This window comes from Apodemus sylvaticus, chromosome 11 (genome assembly GCF_947179515.1).
Source record: "Apodemus sylvaticus chromosome 11, mApoSyl1.1, whole genome shotgun sequence".
NCBI lineage: Eukaryota > Metazoa > Chordata > Mammalia > Rodentia > Muridae > Apodemus > Apodemus sylvaticus.
This window is the reverse complement of record NC_067482.1, coordinates 18,925,412-18,945,306: the sequence shown is the minus strand read 5'-3', so window position 1 is coordinate 18,945,306 and position 19,895 is coordinate 18,925,412. Positions and strand designations below refer to the sequence as shown.

The window sequence follows — 19,895 nt, the reverse complement described above, 5'->3', positions numbered from 1 at the left end:
TCATTTGTTTTTATAATCACATCTTTAAAATAGCAACTCACAGGCTCTGAAGATGGCTCAGCAGTTAAGGGCATTTTCTGCTCTTCCAGAGGACCTGGGTTCAATTTTCAATGCCCACGTGGTAGCTCACAGCCATCTCTAACTCTAGTTCCAGGGGATCCAACACCCTCTTCTGACCTCTTCAGAAAACAGGCACAAACATAGTGCACAGACATATATTCAACCAAACCACTGAAGCACATAAAAAAAAATTTAAAGAATGAATTAAAAAATATAAAAATAAACTCAACCACATATGAAGTCTTAGCAAACATGTCTGGACCTCTAGACACACAGATTCTGACATGCCAAAGTCTGAGTTATAGTTTAGATATGCACTGGGAATTTTTAAAAGTTTTCTGTTAACTGTAATGTGTAGAGAAATAAAACTATCATAGACTCTATGACATCAAGGGTAAAGGTATGAGATGAAGCACTCTTGGGGTCAGAAGCATATCAGTGCCTGTTAGTATTAGCATCATCATCTTGGCCTGAGAGGATGTTGCAGCTGACTCATGTACCTGTGACATACGTACAGAATTATTCTTTGGCACATAAAATTAGAATGGGAATTGGTTCATCAGGTTTTGTGCTGTAAGTTTTCTATGTTAAACCACAATACACTAAATAAAATAAATCCACTTGGCTAATGGATGGTTTTGAGCTAAGTAATAAGTGGATAATTCTGAGTTAGTAAAGTTCTGTGCCTAGCATGTACTACACATTTTATTATCTTTCTTAAAAAAGAATTGATGTATTTGGAGTTACATAGTAAGCCGGCTATCTTTTCTTTATGGCTATATCAATGTTTTACGTTGAAATAAATTATTCTTCAGCTTAGGAGAAATTATCTAGTTGAACAGTTTAGATGGTGAAGAACATTTTCAGCATTTGCAAGATTTTTTTTTCCACTCTAAAGTGGTCTTTGTCCTTGAGCACATGATACCAGTGACCCCTGTGCTGTTAATTATTGGCAAATTGCCTAACTTCAATGTAAGGAAATAAGGTAATGTGTTTGCTCACTGATGGTTACTAGTTAACAGACATCCCTTAAACAGGATATAAAAGACCTCGAGCAGGACTGTCGGCAGCATTCGGCTTCCAGCACTGCTTGCGATGGAGTGCCCAGCAGTCATGAAGTGGAGGCTCTCCTTTTCCTTCATTCTCCTGCTCAGTTTGGCCGGATCCAAAGCAGAGCACAAACATGAGTTTGGAATAGGTAAGATGCTTTGTGTCTTGGGAGCTAGTTTCCTATAACAAAATTCTTTGAAATTCCAACATTTGCGTCTCCAGGTATCTTGATTTAGGCATTATATGTACTGTTGAAGACAAGGAATATTTAACTGGTGGATAGATTTAGATGAAGGATAAATGGAACTTTATGTAAGAGGCTTATAAAATAACAGCAGTCAGTGTTCAACACAATATTTGGTGTGGTCCATGCTCAGCTTTTTTTTTTTTTTTTTTTTTTTTTGGTATTAATTGTCTAGTTCCTTTGAGTTGACAGAAATAATGTTTTTATTCTCGATATTTTTAAAAGTGCTAATTATTTGACTCTCTGGAAAGCCTTAACGTGAACAGGCCAACTGTAGCATAATTATGTCGAAAGTCTACTAAATTAAACCAGTGTGAATATTACACTATTAGGGAGCCAGATAGTAGGGGAACCTGAAATATGAGGATTAGTGTTAGGTCTGCAGCTGATCATTCTGGTTAACTTTGCTCCTTAATTTTTTTAGTTTTCCCAAGTGTAAAATTAAGATGTCTGGACAGGTGGTTCCTAATAACTCCGCAGTTCTAAAATTTATGGTTTGTGTTTAGATTCGACAATGATGGCTTTCCCAACTGAAATCATCACTTGTCAAAACTGCTTTCTTTCCAGCTTCCACGTTAGATTCTTCCCAGTGCTTGACCGAGAAGAATATGCGTAACATGTAAGTTTTGCTTCCATAAATGTGTTGCAGAAATGGCCTGCAAAGATAGGTCTAGGTAACTGAATATAAGTTTTTAAATTACAGGAGCAAATTGGATAATTTTAAGGCTTCACTTATGCTGAGTATCAAACTGATACGCAAAATGTTTAACTTGGGTCAGTGCTATAGATCTTAGCCTTGACTTTGCCTGGAAATCCACAAAACAAGCCAAATCAGATTTTCAAAACTGAAAATTAATTTCTCTGCAGCTTTGCATGGGCTCAAGAATGTGTCTTACCAGAACCAATAGGAAGATACGGCAGCATGCTTATCTGTAAACTCTTTAAGATCAAGTCATAGGGAGTAAAACATTTTTTATTTTTGTTATTTGTGGAGAATAGCTTATTCCTTTAAATATGGTCTCAGTTCTACTTACTTGAAATTTACGGTAAGGAATTTAAATGTGTGTGCTACTGGTGATGTCTACCTGCAGAAATCTGGACACGTACCACTTTGAGTCAACCTGGGACTAGCACCATCTAGGACTGGGGTTCAGTCATTCAGGGAGCAAACACAATTGAAGGTCCAATGACTTCACCCTTGCTTAAATTAAGTAAGAAAAATAGTATAAAGAATATAGGCCTTCCAAGGTATATATGCTCAGTGAGCAGTGATCCAAAAAAGAGGAAGTACATTTTAGGGAAATCTATTTATTTTGACTTTTAAGACTTGCACCTGTATTTACAGGTGAAGATGACAGAAAGAAGGGTGACATTTCCCTCTGAGTGGCTAGAACCCAGTTTCCCATAGACCTTTAGCAAAGGGGTCCCTTCTAAATAGATCAGAGCGAAAAGCCACCAACAGACAAAGCTGTAGTTGAAAGACAATCGTGACTGGGTCTGGTCCTCGAGCCTCTGCACGTCGTCTCGTTTCAGAGCTACCATCACCATAACCCAGTTTGTTCAGGGAGCCACCGAGCAGGAAGTGAACAAAATGACGAGCGATGTGTTGGCTACAATGAAAAACACTGGCGACTGGTGTTCAGAAAACAAGGTAAGTGAATACAGAGAAAGCCACATTGACGCTTAACCAAAATTTAGGCTGCAGAAGAGAAGATGCCAGGAAGTTGGATTTTCTGAAGGCAGAGTTCTCTATGAGTTCTGGAATCCCGAACAGCAGCACTGTGGCCAAGCGAGCGGCTGCTTAAAGGAGCTGAGAATAGCGCGACTTCATAGTGAAGGCTCCAGAGTAAGATTATCTGAGTGACCATGGGCACACTCTCTTTTTTGAACTTTCATATCTGCTATTACAGGGCGGCTTTAGATCTGTTCAGAGATGCCATGGAGATTTATGTTGGTGATGAATAGCAGTATATCGCCTCTTAGGCAGACAGTGTGGCTAACAGCATTTTAGGGATCACTGCAAACCATTGATCATCAAAGCCCGGCGTGGAAGGTGCTGTCCACAGAAAGTCTGTCCAGTCAACTAGGAGAACTTGGCTGCATCTTATCATCAGAATCCCTAGCTCATTTATAAATGTTAATTTATTACATTATAATATTTATATATTTTATACATATATTACATCACATAGCATATTTATTATATATTATTTTATATATGGAGACATATTACACATATTATATGTCATATATTACAAATTATATATGAACAATCCATATTTGCTATATGGTTATAATTTTATATAATATATTATACAATAATAATTTAATGAATTGACTGATTAATTAAATCTCTATGATAATCCTGTAAGGTTGAGGATAATTTTCCCATGGAGAAAACTTTTTAGGCACAGGGAAAAATCACTCCTTTGGGGAACTATAGTTTGGTAGCCCTGAGGATTAGATGAAGTCTTCTTTTTCTGGCTCCAGAGTTCGGTCCTTAGCAAGGTACTCACACTGTCCAGCAGAGCATGGTGGGTGTGAGGCCGGCAGCAGGTTATTCGGGTTGTTGGATATGGTGCATACAGGGACAGGAGCACCAATGTCTGATATCCAGGTAAGTCAGAACTTCAGAAAAAACAATCAAGTTGAAGTAGCCAGTTGTCCTAGTATAGAAGCTTGATACAAAAAGCTATTATTCTTTAGTTTACTCCTGTACAGAAATGAACTTTATACTTGTTGGCGTTGTTTAAGCATGGGAACAAATACGCCAGAGCTCTGTCACAGTGGAGCTGAAGTAGACAAAATGTTATGTGTAGAAGATCTCCTTTGACAAAAATGCTAAAATGTATTCTTTGAGACTTTAGTAAAAGTATTTTAATCAAGGCCACCTCCCTAGCCCCTTATAACTCCCCCAGTCTGCTCCCACTGCTACATTGTTATCGCTGTTTTTTTTTTTTAACTTATGTAGTCTACTTAGTGCTTGCAATATGTGCATGGGCACAGAGCCTTCCAATGACGCATGTGCCAAGGGCTGCAGCCTGAAGAAAGCCTGCTCTTTTTCTCCCAGCAGCCAGCAACTGCCAGTCACTCCTCTGCAAGGGCGTGGCTTTGTGACCCCTCCCCATCCATGCAGGCATTTTGACTAGCTTGATTTTATGAAGGTCTTGTGCAGACAACCACAGCCATTGATATCCCGTGTGTGCAATTGACCTGTCGTGTATGAAAACTTTTTTTTTTCCGCTGCAGTTTTCCTGCAATCTCTGACCCTTAAAATCTTTTCTCCCCTCTCCTCCTATGGACCCTGATTCTTGAAGGGAGAGAACCTCTCCTCTCTGTAGATGCCTCATTTGGGGCATGACTACTTCTCTATTTTGGCCATGTATTCTGTATTCTGTATTTTGTGAATCTCTGTATTCATCACCATCCCCTGCAAGTAGAGCCTTCTGGGATGAGGACTCAGGATTTCACAAAGCTCTGCCTCTCTGTGTGTAGAAGGCAATCTGGTACTGTGTCCATTCAATAAAATAAAAAGAAATAGCTTCGCTCTTAGGGGCTATACCACACTCAGCCACAGGTTCTTGGCCCAGCTTGCAATGCCAGGCCTGAGTGACACCTTGTCAGCGAGGACTGTTTGCCACTCTCATGAATTTATGCTGCTCTTGTCACAATGGATATACCAGGCCTAATTGTAGCTCATAGGGTTTGCAGCTGGGTGAGCCTGTCAATTAGATGACGTTTCTCCCTCGGCAGCTTACACACCCCCTTCTGGAATTATAAAGTCTAGCCAGTAAGAAGGCAAGTTCAGATGCTTCCAGCTCTAAAATGTATGAGTTAATAAGAATCTCTGGTCCGTATGCTAGTTTTAGTCATTCTTTGTTAGTCAGTTAAAAAGGCTTGTATAAATTATGTCCAAAGCACTTATTTCACCTTTGTTATTCAGTTGATGTTCAGGGTAATGTTGCATATGGTGTGGTTTGTCACTACAGATTCAAAAGGTTTATTTAAAAAGGTTGACATGGTGATGTGCCTCTGTGACCTCAGGGCTTGGGAGGCTGAGGCAAGGGGATCTGAATTTGGGACCAGTCTAATTTACATAGTGAGTTTCAGGCTAGCCATGGCCGCATCAGGAAGAGACACTATCTCATCCTCTTAGAGACCATCACAAGTTGAAGGTGGATATACAGAATCAGAGTCTTAAGTAAGACTGTCAAGATTTTTAAAATATTAGCAATTATAATGGTTAAATACTTTCCTAAGATGGATGACATCCTTCAAAATACTGGTCTTGTCCAAATCTCAGTGAATTTAGGTACTAAGGAAGAAAGCATTTTAAAATACTGTCGCTAAATTGGTAATTATGACTAATGAAGGGTGGTTTTATATTTGAACCCTCTTATTTTTAACTGAAAATAACATCCGGTTTTCGACTATTGTCGTGTTGTTAGAAGGTGAAAAGGAATGAGTATATATAATACAATGATTATGCAAAAAGAAGAAAGTTTCTATTATCTTGGGGCCAAGTTTTTCATGAAATAAAAGAGTTAAATTCACTTTTAAAACAAGATAGGACAGATAAACTACTCCATAACCCCTTTTACTTTTAAAATAGTTATATCTCACCCACAGAATGTGTGCTACCCAACAGATATAAGTCCTTCACACTAAAAGCTACCAAAGAAAATCCTCACATCAGACTGAAGGGAAATATCCTGAATGTGTATGGGGATCTTTCTCAATTTACTGGTCTCATTTTGGACATTAGAAGACTTTACAGACTAGTTCCAGTGGAGTTACATAGTTGCCTTTCATTCACAATAAGACTTTTCTTTTCTCAGCTATCTGTGTTTATGGATGAAATTTGCCACGAGACGGAAATCTCTAACAAGTACGGATTGTCAGACTGCTGCAGCCAAAGCGGGGCAGAAAGGCACCAGTGTCTCCTGGCACGCAAGAAGACTTCTCCAGCCTCTGTCCCACCCTTCCAGTTTCCAGAACCTGCAGAGAGTTGCAAAGCGTATGAAGAAAACAGGGCGATGTTCATGAACAGGTAAGGACCATCCAGTGGGCAGTCAGTGCTTCTGCAGTCCACCCCGTGCACTCCAATGTGTACAAGTAGGAAATGGAGACAGAGTGTGTCTGCTGAGGTCTGTGTAAAGAACCCCTCAGCGGCTCCTGTTGTAGTGAGCCACCTTTTGTTCATCTCTATTACAAGATGACGCTGGCCACATGCAGCTCCCTGGTAGTAAATTACTTTAGTACATGCGCAGTGTGCTGTATTCCTTATCACACTTACATGCTAATGAAGAACTCACTTAGTTCACCAATGAGGAAGCGGCTGGTTATCTCCCTTGGCAGACGGGGCTGAGTAGGCTATATAAGGTCAAGCTGGGAGAGAGCCCGGGGCCGCCAAAAGAAGAAATAAGCTAAATTCAAGGTTTCCTGAATAAACCATAAGAAGGAAGAAACTCCCTGGTGTCGCGTCCTCTTTGCTGGCGAGGGTAGACGTGACATCCTGTGAGGCACAGGCTGGGAGATTCAGAACAGGCTGCATGCAGATTCAGCCTCTGATCCTTCAGCCTCTGGGCACATAGCTCTTTCTCACCTTTAAAGGGACTTTTCCACAGCATCTGAAAAAAGCATTCATGTTTCCCCATAACAGCACAGTAAAGAAAAAGTCCATTGGGCTCTGTCGCTTTTGCTGTGACCCTGATCCTTAAATAAATTCCAGAGCTCAGTTCAAGGCTGCCTCGGTCCGGTCCATTCATTTGTTTGGAGATTTGTTTGCAAATCTCCAAGTGTCGTCCATCCCACAGGTTCATCTACGATGTGTCACGGAGGAACCCTTTCCTGTATGCCCCTGCCATTCTCTCCTTGGCTGCTCAGTATGACAAAGTGGTTCCAGCGTGCTGCAAAGACGACAACATGCAGGAATGCTTCCAGACCAAGGTGGTATCTTCGTGAAGCTATCTCAAACTAAATGGGGGTCTAGCTATGGCTCGGGGACACAGAATTAAAGGTGGAAATGCGCCTCCTGTAGAGACTCCCATCTTCTTTCTCATCCTAAATGAGAGTCCTTTTTACTTGGTTTTTAAATTATCAATGAAATTTCACTTTCTCTATATAGTTAGAAACAATACCCATAATAGTAAGGTACAAGTTTAGGCTTGAAGTAAAAACCTGTGTATTTTGAGGTTTCATGAATCAGCCTTTTTAGAGAGAGCGGAGGTAACATCAATGTATGGACTCAGAGGAGGTAATTTAGTAGCTGCAAGCCTGTTAGGGTGATGGTGTTGTCCCCCTCTCCTTTAGAGCAGAAAACAACACTGATACAGAGTAACCAGCCTATGGGTATTTGACAAGTGGAAAGAACACTAGAAGCTGGAAACGGGTGGGGTTGTTCGTGTGTCCACAAAATGGAGCATATTACAGCTTCTGGCTTTTGTTGACTCGTTTTACTTGGCTTTTTGAGACAGACTTGTTATATAGCCCCTAGGAGGCCCAAACTCCTAAGAATCACGATTGTAGCACAACTTTTCTTTTTCTTTGTTTTTTGTTTTTGTTTTAACGAGCAGGAGCCAACAGGCTTTAGTTTGCCTGGAGACTGGACAGGCGCAGTTGTCCATGTGGTCCCAGTATCAAAATTATGATGTACTGTTTTGAAGAATCTTAAAGAGATCTCAGGCATATATAGATAAGAATTAATCCAAAGTCTATTTTTCAATAGAACAACAGGCTTACACGTCCAGAGTTCTAAGCTTAGTAGAAGCTATTTTACACTTTCAGGTGTCATCTGTACTGAGCTTTTCTAGTTCTTAGGTCTTAGAGAGAATAGATGGGTTTTCTTAACACCTCACTTCTTCTGCTTCTAGAGAGCATTGATTGCAAAGGAATTAAGAGAAGGAAGCATGCTGAATGAGCATGTATGTGCAGTGATAAGGAAATTTGGATCCCGAAACCTCCAGGCCACGTAAGTGTAAGCTTCTGAAGAGGCAATCAGATAGGCTCAATGTAGCAGGATCAGAACGGCCCCCGCAGATCAATTTGCCATTTGCTGCTTATAAGAGCCTCGCCGGGATGGTACTCAAGGGAGAATTTTAGGGTTTTTATTGTTTGTCTGTTCTAGACACTTCAGTCTCTGTCCGCACTCAAATCATACCGCCCACTAGACCGTACTTCCCAGCTCTTCCACAAAGTAGGTCAGCCTTCATGGAGAGGTTTCTCAGACTTGTAGCCCAACAAGAAAGTCTTCTTCTTAACCAGGCTTGCCAACCAACCCCATTGTGTCAATTGTTGCTTCTCTGTAAAATATTCCCATGAGGCAACAAGTTTAGAAGCCAGTGGAGGTTGATCAGATGGTCCTAAGTGCTGTGAAACCTAGGTACTGGCTGCGTCTTCCTTCTGGAAGAGGTCGGACTTATCCTACGATTACCTCCCGATTCTATTAGAAACTTCATCATTTCACATAGCACTTTACAAATCTGTCTTAATGGTAAAATAGAAGACACAATGACAGAAACTGTATAACGTATCTATCGGCAAGAAAAGCCGTACGCTCCACAGTTATTCCCAAACTATGCAGGAGCAAAGACTCAACCATTTATTCAAAGAAGCAGGGTCCTTGCACGGTCACCCCCTACCCTTGAACTCCGGCCGCTTCATTTTATATTTCCTTCTGCCGTGGTCTCGTGCCTTGGTCTCTGATGCCAAGTCTGATGCCACTTCTTTCCTTCCCTTGATGCGGGCATCTGTACGCTCCCTGATTTCTCCTACGTATTTATTTCTGTGAGATGAGAAGCAAGTGTTATTCTCAAAGAATGTTCCCACGTCTTAATCATTTATTCTTTAATAAAAGTGTACATTTTCCTCTTTGAGGCAGAATCTGGTAGTTCAAGCTAGACTTGCGCTCCGGATTCAACCACCTCCACTTCCGGTGTGCTGGAATTACAACCAAGTGCCTCTGTGTCTGTAACAAAAATCCCAAACGCTCAGGGTCAGGGATGGACAAGCAAGGACAGCATTTATCTTGAGTTTCTAGAAAGTCTTCCGGAAGCTACAAATTACTTCCAAATTATTTGAGGGCCCAGCCCTCAATCTACAGAGCTCGTGTGCCTTTTCGGGGCAGAAGCTGATGAGACCTTAGAAGTGTTTCCTTTTCTTTTAAAAGAACACTTGTCTGTTCTTTCTGGTTGGAGGTAACTCCCCAGATACTCTACTGACAATGCGATTTCATCCTGATAAACAGGACTTTTTTAAAAAAATTTTTCCTCTTCCAGAATCATTATTAAGCTAAGTCAGAAGTTTACCAAAGCAAATTTTACTGAGATTCGGAAGCTGGCCCTAGATGTAGCCCACATTCATGAGGAATGCTGCCAAGGAAACGCCATGGAGTGCCTGCAGGACGGGGTAGGCACTTGCTCTCTCCCTCGCTCGCTCGCTCGCTCGCTCGCTCTCTCCCTTTTGGCTTTGTCTCACTTAATATTTCACTGTGCCTGGCTTGGCTGGGGTGCAGTGAACTTACAGACTTCCTAAGAGTAAAATTTAAGCTACACCATGACTGCTTTCGGGTCTCACCTCAGGCATTAGCAATACCTGCCCCTTTCCATGGGGCTAAGGCATATTCAGTTCTTCATTTGACTGAAATACAGTGCATTTCTCCCACTAGCTAACTAGCTGCTGGTTTTCAGTGAGTGCCTTGTCAGGAAAACTTATAAACTGGCATCAAAGAAGGTATAGTTTAATGGGAGAGATAAGAAATGGCCTTCTTGAAGTTATAGATTGTCTTTTGTTTACCATTCTACGGGGCAGTGTCGGGCACACTGAAGGATTCTGTCATAGTCTAATGACAGACTTATAAGTAAAAATAATGCAAGAAACTGTTGCACGAGGGGAAAATGTCTATTTATTGCCAAGCAGAGGTGTGTGATTAAAGGGATATTAAAGAATTAAAGCCTCAAGCTTTTAGCAACAGATTATATAAGAACTGGTAATATACATGACATGGCTAATTTGGGCTAATCCTGAGCTTTCTAGATATCAAATGAAAGGTCTGTATATACCAAATTACTCCCCCTTTCATCCCTGTGACAACAAGGACTACTTAAAATTTTTTTTCAGTTGTTACAGGCTCAAATGATTTTCAAAACAAGGGCAGGAACGACTCACTTCAACATACCCCAGTGTCATTCTTTGTAGAGGGAGTGAGGGGAGTCAGCAGGTGTCAGCGGCTCCCTGGGGACAGAGTAGGCATTAGGCCAGCATTAGGGCGCCCCTGCTGTGAGGAGTGGGTGAATCCCAAAGTATGGATTTTATTACTTATTTTCTCATGCACATTAGGAATTCATTAGCCCATTAGGAATATCCGCAAAATTTACTTTGTTTTTCTTTGAGGTCAGCTTTCTCGGTTGGTAATTGACGATTTTATTTTTATTTTTTATTTTTTTTTATAGTTTAAAAATTAGCGTTTAACTTTTGCTCGTAGCTACGTTTTCATTGAGTGGAAAAATAATTTCAGTACTTTACCGGAAGGCTTTGCCAATTGAATGATAGTTCTCAAAGGTCACTGTTCAGAATGCACATCCCTGAGCAGAGACAATGTTGTCTATAGGATTTTGCACAGCCAGTTCGTTCGTCTTCTTGACTGCCCTCTGGAGGGCAGAGTGCGTCACTGCAGATCCTTGTGATCAAGGCGGAAGGGAAAGCGAGATAGAATGTCAGCTGCGAATATTGCACATTGGAAAATGTCAGTAACAATAAAAAGCTGCAGTCTGCTTTAAGCAACAGACTTCCTTCCTATCTTGAAGACGTTTACTAAAATAGAAAGCAGGGCTTAGATGAAAGCCGTGCAAAGAGGACTCGAACAAATCGGCAAGCAATGAGGAAAAGCAAAGATGAGCAGAACAAAGAGGGAAGGATAGGTAAACAGAGAAAAGGAGAGATGAGGTGAGAAACCTCACTGACCCCTGCTCTTTCTTTTCATCTTTCCGTTTATTTCTTCTTTTTCTTCCTTTCCGGACTCTAAAGTTCCCACCTTAAAGGATACATCTTTGAGATTTATATTTTACTTTACCCATTTCAGGAAAAAGTCATGACATACATATGTTCTCAACAAGATATGCTGTCAAGCCAAATAGCAGAGTGCTGCAAATTGCCCACAATCGAGCTCGGCTTTTGCATAATCCATGCAGAAAATGGCGTCACACCTGAAGGTTTATCTCTGAATCCAAGCAAGTTTTTGGGAGACAGAAATTTCACCCAGTTTTCTCCAGAGGAAAAAATCATGTTCATGGCAAGGTAACACGCCCTGTAGACGTCCGTTTGCAATGAAAAAGACCAGTATGAGGTTGGGAGTGGTAACTATGGTTTTCTGGCTCAGCTGAGGCTGTCTGTCAAGATGCTGTGACACCCAGGAGATGTAAGCATAGAACTTGTACCTGGGGATGAGATCTACTGTAGCGTGATGAAGATCCCACAATTACCACTATGAATTGGCTGGCTTATGAATCTATATTTTGTTTTATATTGTCTCCGAAATGAAGCAAGCCATTCTGTTTAAATATCTCATATGAAAATCACCATGAACTTTCAACGATAATTTATGTATTTTTGTAAGAAAGAGAGCGTAGGCTGCCAAGTCGGCTCAGTCAGTGGGTAAATGCCACACACGCCTGACTATCTGGGTTCAACCCAAGCAAACTGATGTGGCGTGATTGAACCAATTTCTAAAAGTGGTCCTTGAATAACACATGAGTGCTGTGGCAAACATGTCCCCTCTAGTAATAGTAGATAAATACTATGCTCATGAATATAACTTGTTTTTTTTAAAGATTTGTTTATTTATTATATGTAAGTACACTGTAGGTATCTTACGGATGATTATGAGCCACCATGTGGTTGCTGGGATTATGAGCCACCATGTGGTTGACTGGGATTTGAACTCAGGACCTTCAGAAGAGCAGCCAGTGCTCTTAACCTCTGAGCCATCTCTCCAGACCCATGAATATGACTTGTAATACAAGCTTCAGAAAAGAAAAAAATTAAATATCCCCCTAAATATAACTCAATAGGTAGAGCCAGATAATAATTCTTTCACTGAAACAGATTGCTTGATATTTGTAGAATTTTTAAGAAATGAAAACCTGTTTAGAGACATTTGGACAATGGTAGGTTTCTGTACTATAGTCAATAGGCATGTGTTCATTCTATTTGCCTTTAAGCATTAGAAGCCAACAGTCACGTTAATACTTTTTTTTTTCTTGTATGTTTCTATGGACTCTAGTAGAAGAGGGATTTGTGCAGCTCTTAGGATATCATGCTTAATGATTTCCAAGGGCCTTTCCTAATCTGAGTCTGATGCTAATGCAGCAATGGAAATAATGGCTCAATTTTCTCTCCAATATTCCCAAAAGATGTGGCTCTTCTGTTGCATTAAAATCAAGTATTCACACATCATCTGCACTGCTGAATAAAGTTATACAAACTAAAGCAAAGACTAGATTTAGGAGACACATCTAGGCGTTTTATTGGTGGTAGAAGAAAAAGCTACTCCCACCTAGGACCTTAGAGCACAATTAATATTAAAGACCTATCTCTACTCTACTCTTATATATGCATACACATGGGAGAGAGCTAACAGTTCGCTTCACAGAAACAGGCCTTCAGTGGAAAGGATGCTTGCAGGAGACATTGTCTCTGCTGAGAATGGTTTCCTCCAACCCCATCACTCACACCTTCAGTCACTCACACCTTGGCTGCTCTATCCCTCAGCCAAAGGCACTGTGCTTGACCATAAGCTGAATTAGTGTCCCTTCATCTTTGGGTGTCGCTTCTCTTCCTATCCTCCATCTTTCTTATTGTTCTTCATTGATTTATCACTATCAAAGAGGATGACCCTTTGAAGCTTGCATCTGCCTCCTTACGGCACATGCCTCGGGGAGGGGAGTTATTTTCTCTTACATGATATTGGCTCCTCACAGTTTAAAGCGATTTTAGCATACCATATACACTCTGAAAACATATTTGTTGCATGAATGAATGGAAATCTTGCAACTGAAATGTCAGAGACACAAAACAAAGTGGTATATTTGTATTGCTGTTCATTAATTAAAAATAATTTCACTTACATGCCTGCATGAATTTATACCTAGGTTCCGTATATGAGAGAAAACATGCAGAGTTTGTCTGAGCCTGGCTTATTCATTTAATGATTTCCAGTTCCATGTATTTCTGGCAAATGTCATGATTTCACAAAAGGACATTTTACTGGATGATTTCAAATTATGTTTGTCTTTCTGCTTCACTTACTATTTGATTTTTAATGTCTGTATGCTCTGACTGTTATATAGGAATGATTAGAGAATTAATAGTGTAATTTTGTCTTAGTTCTAATAACATGATATTTTTCCTACATATTTAAGCTTTCTTCATGAATATTCAAGAACTCACCCCAACCTTCCTGTCTCAGTCATTCTAAGAATTGCTAAAACATACCAGGAAATATTGGAGAAGTGTTCCCAGTCTGGAAATCCACCTACATGTCAGGACAATCTGGTAGGTGGCACTAGAATTTGGGGGATAATCTGTAAAACTGCATTGATAGAAGCCTTTGAAAATACGGTTTGTAGGCCAGTGAGTGAGAAGGCTTAGTAGGTAATGGTACCTGTTGTGTGAGCCTGGGGACCTGAGCCAGATCTTTGGGTACCGTGTAAATGTCCAAGAAAAAGAACTCCACTCCACAATGTTTGAGTGGCACCCACACATGCCCTTTGGCAATGCTCCCCACCGGATAATGAAAAAAAAATTAAAATGCTAGTTAACTAGCATTATACTTATGAACTAGTAATCTCAAAACTAATTAATTATTCTAACTAGTAATCAATGGCTTATGTAAGAAATAAAACTGTTAGTTAAAAGCACTATGATGAATAGGATAGATATAATATTCATATTTTCCAGCTTCAGGAAGGCAAAATCTTCTGTCCAGTGATTATATTCTCAAGAGTTCATTTGTTTTAATTCTAAACAGTCACACATTAACATCTTCAATATTTCATAAAGCCTTCCAAGATTGGTTTTATAATATAATAAAATACTGGCATATAGAAAATTGTGTGTCTGGGAAGAGAGAGTAATGCATGTAATAATGTCTGTATTTTTAGGAAGAAGAATTGCAAAAACACATCGAAGAGAGCCAGGCACTGGCCAATCAAAGCTGTGATCTCTACCAGAAGCTTGGAGACTATCAATTACAAAATTTGTATGTTTTCTGAAATGTTTTCAGTAATTTAAAATTACTAATAGGTGAAGGAAACATAAATTTAAAGTCTCAAGGCACTGCTACTCTTACAACCATCCCCAATTGGATCGAAGTCAGTATAAATGTGATTACATGATTTCTCCCAGGTCATCCCCCGTTAAATATTAATGTTAATTTTAATATTAATATTTAATTTAATATTAATATCCCCAAACTTTGTAGATTTTTGCAGAAGAGTTATCCATTCTGTTCTTGGTCTGTCAATGTTCCAACACCCAAAGTTCATGGTTGAAATCAAGGAAGTGCTAAGGTTGGGAAAAAACCAGTCTGCGGAGCAATTTGCAACCCATAGTGGCACGTGGGGAAGATGGGGTTGGGGTATATGGAGTGATTAGCAGAATAAACACTTCGCATTGTGGGGCCACGTGCCTCATGTCTTCTGACACCGGAAGTAGGTCCTAGAGGAGGAGGAAGGGGTGAACACTCATGTTGATGTGGTAAAAATGCTTCTTCAAGGTTCCTCATCGGTTACACACAGAAAGCCCCTCAGATGACCTCAGCCGAGCTGATTGACCTAACCGGGAAGATGGTGAGCATTGCCGCCACGTGCTGCCAGCTCAGTAAGGAGAAATGGTCCGGTTGTGGCGAGGGAATGGTGAGTGTCAGGTTGCATTTCCGTTCTGTTTAACTTGGAGCTGTTTCAGATCTCCATCTAGGAGAAATAGTGGAAACCTGTGTGGAGGTGGCGTCCCTTGGTCTCTTCAGTAAGTTCATGTGGAGAGTGTATGGGAGAGCTGTTTCTCCATGGTTTGCCTAGGGGAAAGGCAGAGGCTTTAATCAACAACATAAAGGCAAACTTTATACACAGGAAGGATAATAGCCAATATATTATCCAACTCATTGCTTCTTATTCTCTAAATTCTCACTTTTATATTGGGAAGAAAAAGCAAAAATTTCACTTCTAGTAGATCTCAATTAGTCATCTTATTTTAGCCACACTTAAGAGTTCTGCCTTTTGCAGACCAGTCTTATCATTATAGTGCTATTTGGGGTAGTTTGTTTCCAAGCAAATACAGGAATAAGATCCCTGTTCTAGATAGTCACCCCCTTAATCTTCATGTCTCACTGAGAGGGGGCTTCTGCTGCTAAGCTCGAACTGCTTGCATTTGATATTTAAGAATAAAAAAAACCAGAACCATTATGAAGGGTTATTTAGATTAGGTAACCCAAGGATGCAACCAGGCTTAACCTGAGGGTAGCACACACACAACATTGTAACAATCATTAAAATCTATAACTTGGTGTTTAAAATTGATATCTTTGAAGTACGGGGAATTGAGAGGATCTATATGAAAGCTTTAAACACACACACACACACAGACACACACACACACACACACACACACATCTATTTTCTACTAGTTTTGTGTATGTGTATCTGTAGAAAAAATTGCCAAGGTAGATTTGCCCTATTCTAACTTTCAGAAAGGAATTCTTGATATCAAAATGCAAATGCAAGGGTTGAAGGGATGGCTTAGACACTCCTGTTGAGGACCCAAGTTCGGTTCTTAGCACCCACTGAAAATGTCTCTCAAACACCTTTCCATGGAGAGTTGATGTCTCTGGCTTCCACAGAGACCCACACTCACCTGCACATACCAACCCCAAATTACAAATGATCTAAAATAAAATAGATATTTAAATAAAAGGAAAACTCAACCATATACACACAGAAAACAAGCTACCAACTGATTTCTACTCAGTAAGATGGAAATAGTTTTCCTTTTGGAAAGTCTGTCTACAATCAGAAGCGTATTTCAGATAGCTAAAGGTCTTTTCTCAACATCTTGTGTGTCAACATCTGTCACTACATACTAAGTTTTATACCAAGCAAGTGGGTAAACAGCACAGTCCATCATGTATTGTTATTAAGGCAATCATATTGCACAGAAAAATTTCCTGTTGTAATAGTGATAAGCTCCTAGACTTTGGGAGTCACCACATGAGATTTCTTTTGTTTTTTTTTTTCATTTTAATATTTTTATTTTCTATATTCTTTGTTTACATTCCAAATGATTTCCCCTTTCCCAGATCCCCCCTCCCCATATGTCCCATAAACCTTCTTCTCTGGAAATATGAACCAGCTTGGTAGCTAATTTTGTCTCCCTGCCCCTTTCTCATTCTTTCAACCAGGCCGACATCTTCATTGGACACTTGTGTCTACGCCATGAAGCACACCCTGTGAACTCTGGTATCAACCACTGCTGCAGCTCCTCGTATTCCAACAGGAGGCTATGCATCACCAGCTTTCTGAGGGATGAAACCTATGTCCCTCCACCATTCTCTGAAGACAAGTTCATCTTCCACAAGGATCTGTGCCAAGCTCAGGGCAAAGCCCTACAGACCATGAAACAAGAGTAAGACGTTGATCTTTCCTGTCATGGAGAAGACCAACATTGAGGGAAGAGCTGAGACTCTGCCTTACATGTTGAGAACTTCTGTGTTCACTAGAACGTTGCTACCCTCAAAACATTTATCGGTCTCTTTAAAATCAGTTCTGTTTGAGTTTTCACACAACCTTATGGAGGGAGTTAGTTTGAAAAACATTCACTGAGGCAGACAATTTTCTGGCTATGAAAAATTGTCCCTGTCGTAACAATTGCAACATATTTGTGAGTAGAAAGAAAAGTGAATGATATATTTTGAAAAATTAGGAGAGATCTTTGTAGAGAGTCTGGGTACTTTTAATGATAGGAAATGGGTGATTGCATCTATAAGCAGTATAATTATATCTGACTCAACCATGTTCTTTTTTTTAAAGAAATAAACACACCATTCATAAGGAGACATTCTGTAATAGTAATGGGGTGAAGCCAGGGGAACTTATGTTCTTAAATATCCATGTATTTTAATTTAAATTTAATACTCACTGGCTTTGTACATGAGTTTTCCTCATTGGGAGGCCCATCCTCCCAGTTTTCTTCACCCCAGTCAGAGGTGTGTTTCAAGAGATAATAAGAATGGTGCTTCCTTCCCCAAGCTTTTTGATGGCTTTGCCAATTTTAACTCCAACACACAATCACTGCTAAGAGTATTACAGCCAGCCAGTGTTCCTCAGGGTAAGCTATGGATAACAACACTGCAGAGGGGCAAAGAGGCAAGGACAATGCAGGCAAGCAAGGCCGTTGCACAGTTCCCTCTCCATAAAGGCACATAGAGTCCTGACACAGTGTCTCCTCGGTAACCTACACCAGGGCAGCCCAGTGGCTTGGCATGCTTCCAGCCTCGTTCTTTCTGATGAAAAGTGTGAGGGCTAACCTTGGCAACGAACGGAAGGAGAGATGGCTGAGGATGGCTGCTAGGGTTCTGAAAATGTTCTACTAAAAAAGTTCTGGGAAAGTGCCATTCTGCACGGCAGACTCTCCTATATTTTCTTTTGTTCTAATCCACAGGCTTCTCATTAACCTGGTGAAGCAAAAGCCTGAAATAACACAGGAGCAGCATGCGGCTGTCACCGCCGATTTCTCTGGCTTTTTGGAGAAGTGTTGCAAAGCCCAGAATAAAGAAGACTGTTTCGCAGAAGAGGTGCGTACGAACATCTCATTCCCCAAAGTCTTGGTGTGGCGTATCCTGCAGTAAAGAGCAGAAATACGATCCTACAAATCCGTAACTTGAAAGAATGACAAATTTAAACTTTTTGAAAATCGTATGGGGCTTAAAAAATAATATTTTTCTAAGTATTAGGGAGAATTAAAAATTTATTCCATATTAAGAGAACCAGTAATTTTGATTTATTTCCTAATAGAATGATTAAACATATAAATAACTGATGATAACACACTGTTTCTGAGCTGACGTTAATTGACTTCCATGAAATGGATCAAAGGAATTCACTAGTTAGTGTATTAATTCAATGGCCAAGATATTAGGAGAATATTTGTGTGAAATACTCCTGACCTCACTTAAGAACATACCTCCGCACGCCCACAGTGGAGATAAAGAACCGTCTGAGTTGATGTCTGACTGACATAGTCCTCTGTCTCTTTATCTCAGCATCTGTTTATGTTCTTGACTTCCAGGGTCCAAAGTTGATTTCCAAAACTCGTGATGCTTTGGGGGTTTAAAGATCTCCAGGTAAGAAAAAAAATTCAGTCCAAGCTATATAATGATGTTGATTTTCTCGTCACATCCATCAATATAGTGATGATTCTAAGATGTATCATTAATTTTCTCTAAAATGAATATAATGTAATAAAGAAGGTTCATTCGTAAAACACTAAAACAAAATTTTGGGAGATTTCAAAAGCTTCAGAAAATGCCATCAGAAGGCTTTCCTATGCTCCTTTTAACAAAAATGAATGAATGAATGTATGAATAAATAAATAAATACATAAATGCCTTCTATTTCTACTTAATTAATAATATAGACTATTTTCTTTTTATATTGCAGAAGGAAGAGAGGACGAAAAATGTGTTGACGCTTTGGTGTGAGCCTTTGGGTTTAATTGTAACTGACAGTACTTTAACAACATGGTGAAATCTTCATGTGAGATTTCTATACCTTAGGAATAAAGACTTTTCCACTATTTTTCTTCTCCTAGTCTGCTTATTTATTTAAAAAAATAGTTTTTTTCCATTTATTTTTTCATTCACTTTACCTCTGGATCTCAGCTCCTTGCCAGTCCCTACCTTGTGTGGCCCCTCTCCCCACCCCCTTCCACTCCGCCTCTTTGAAGCGGGAGGCCCCCCTGGGTACCAACCCACCCAGCACATCAAGTCACTGCAGGACTGTGCACATCCTTTCCCACAGAGGCCCAGCAAAGCAACCCAGTTAGGGGAACAGGATCTACAGGCAGGCAACAGAATCAGGGACAGTCCCTACTCCAGTTGTTGGGAGACCTGCATGAAGATCAAACTGTACATCTGCTACAGGGGCACCTAGGCCCAACCCATGTACGCTCTTTGGTTGATGGTTCAGTCTCTGGGGAGCCCCTAAGGGTCTATGTTAGTTGACTCTGTTGTCTTCCTGTGGAGTTCCTATGCACTCCAGGTCCCTCAATCCTTCCCGAAACTCTTCCACAAGACTCCCTGAGCTGTCTAAATTTTGGCTGTGGGTCGCTATATCTGTTTTGATCAGTTGCTGGGTGGAGCCTCTCAGAGGACAGGTCTGCTATGCTCCTGACTGGGGAGGGGGAAGAGTATCATTAATAGTGTCAGGGATTTGGTGCTTGCTCATGGAATGGGTGTTAAGTCAGGCCAGTAGACATTGGTTGGTCATTCCCTCAG

The 19,895-nt window shown here is 40.3% G+C and overlaps 1 protein-coding gene across 1 annotated transcript; it reads left to right on the top strand.

The window, feature by feature from the left end:
• The first annotated feature begins 1,155 nt into the window (after positions 1 to 1,155).
• Afp (alpha fetoprotein) lies at positions 1,156 to 19,125 on the top strand. The gene is made up of 15 exons (XM_052198895.1): positions 1,156 to 1,258; positions 1,922 to 1,973; positions 2,888 to 3,005; positions 6,193 to 6,404; positions 7,171 to 7,303; positions 8,227 to 8,324; positions 9,631 to 9,760; positions 11,433 to 11,647; positions 13,771 to 13,903; positions 14,512 to 14,609; positions 15,126 to 15,264; positions 16,803 to 17,026; positions 18,062 to 18,194; positions 18,689 to 18,743; positions 19,060 to 19,125. The coding sequence occupies exons 1-14, from the start codon at positions 1,156 to 1,158 to the stop codon at positions 18,731 to 18,733; spliced, it is 1,833 nt and encodes a 610-aa protein (XP_052054855.1). The 3' UTR covers positions 18,734 to 18,743; positions 19,060 to 19,125.
• The last annotated feature ends 770 nt before the right edge of the window (positions 19,126 to 19,895 follow it).

Excerpts from the sequence above, each read along its gene's own strand:
- Afp (XM_052198895.1), top strand. The coding sequence starts at position 1,156 with ATGGAGTGCCCAGCAGTCATGAAGTGGAGGCTCTCCTTTTCCTTCATT. Across the intron at positions 3,006-6,192 it reads ACTGGTGTTCAGAAAACAAG|CTATCTGTGTTTATGGATGA; the intron begins GTAAGTGAATAC and ends TTCTTTTCTCAG. Across the intron at positions 6,405-7,170 it reads AGGGCGATGTTCATGAACAG|GTTCATCTACGATGTGTCAC; the intron begins GTAAGGACCATC and ends TCCATCCCACAG.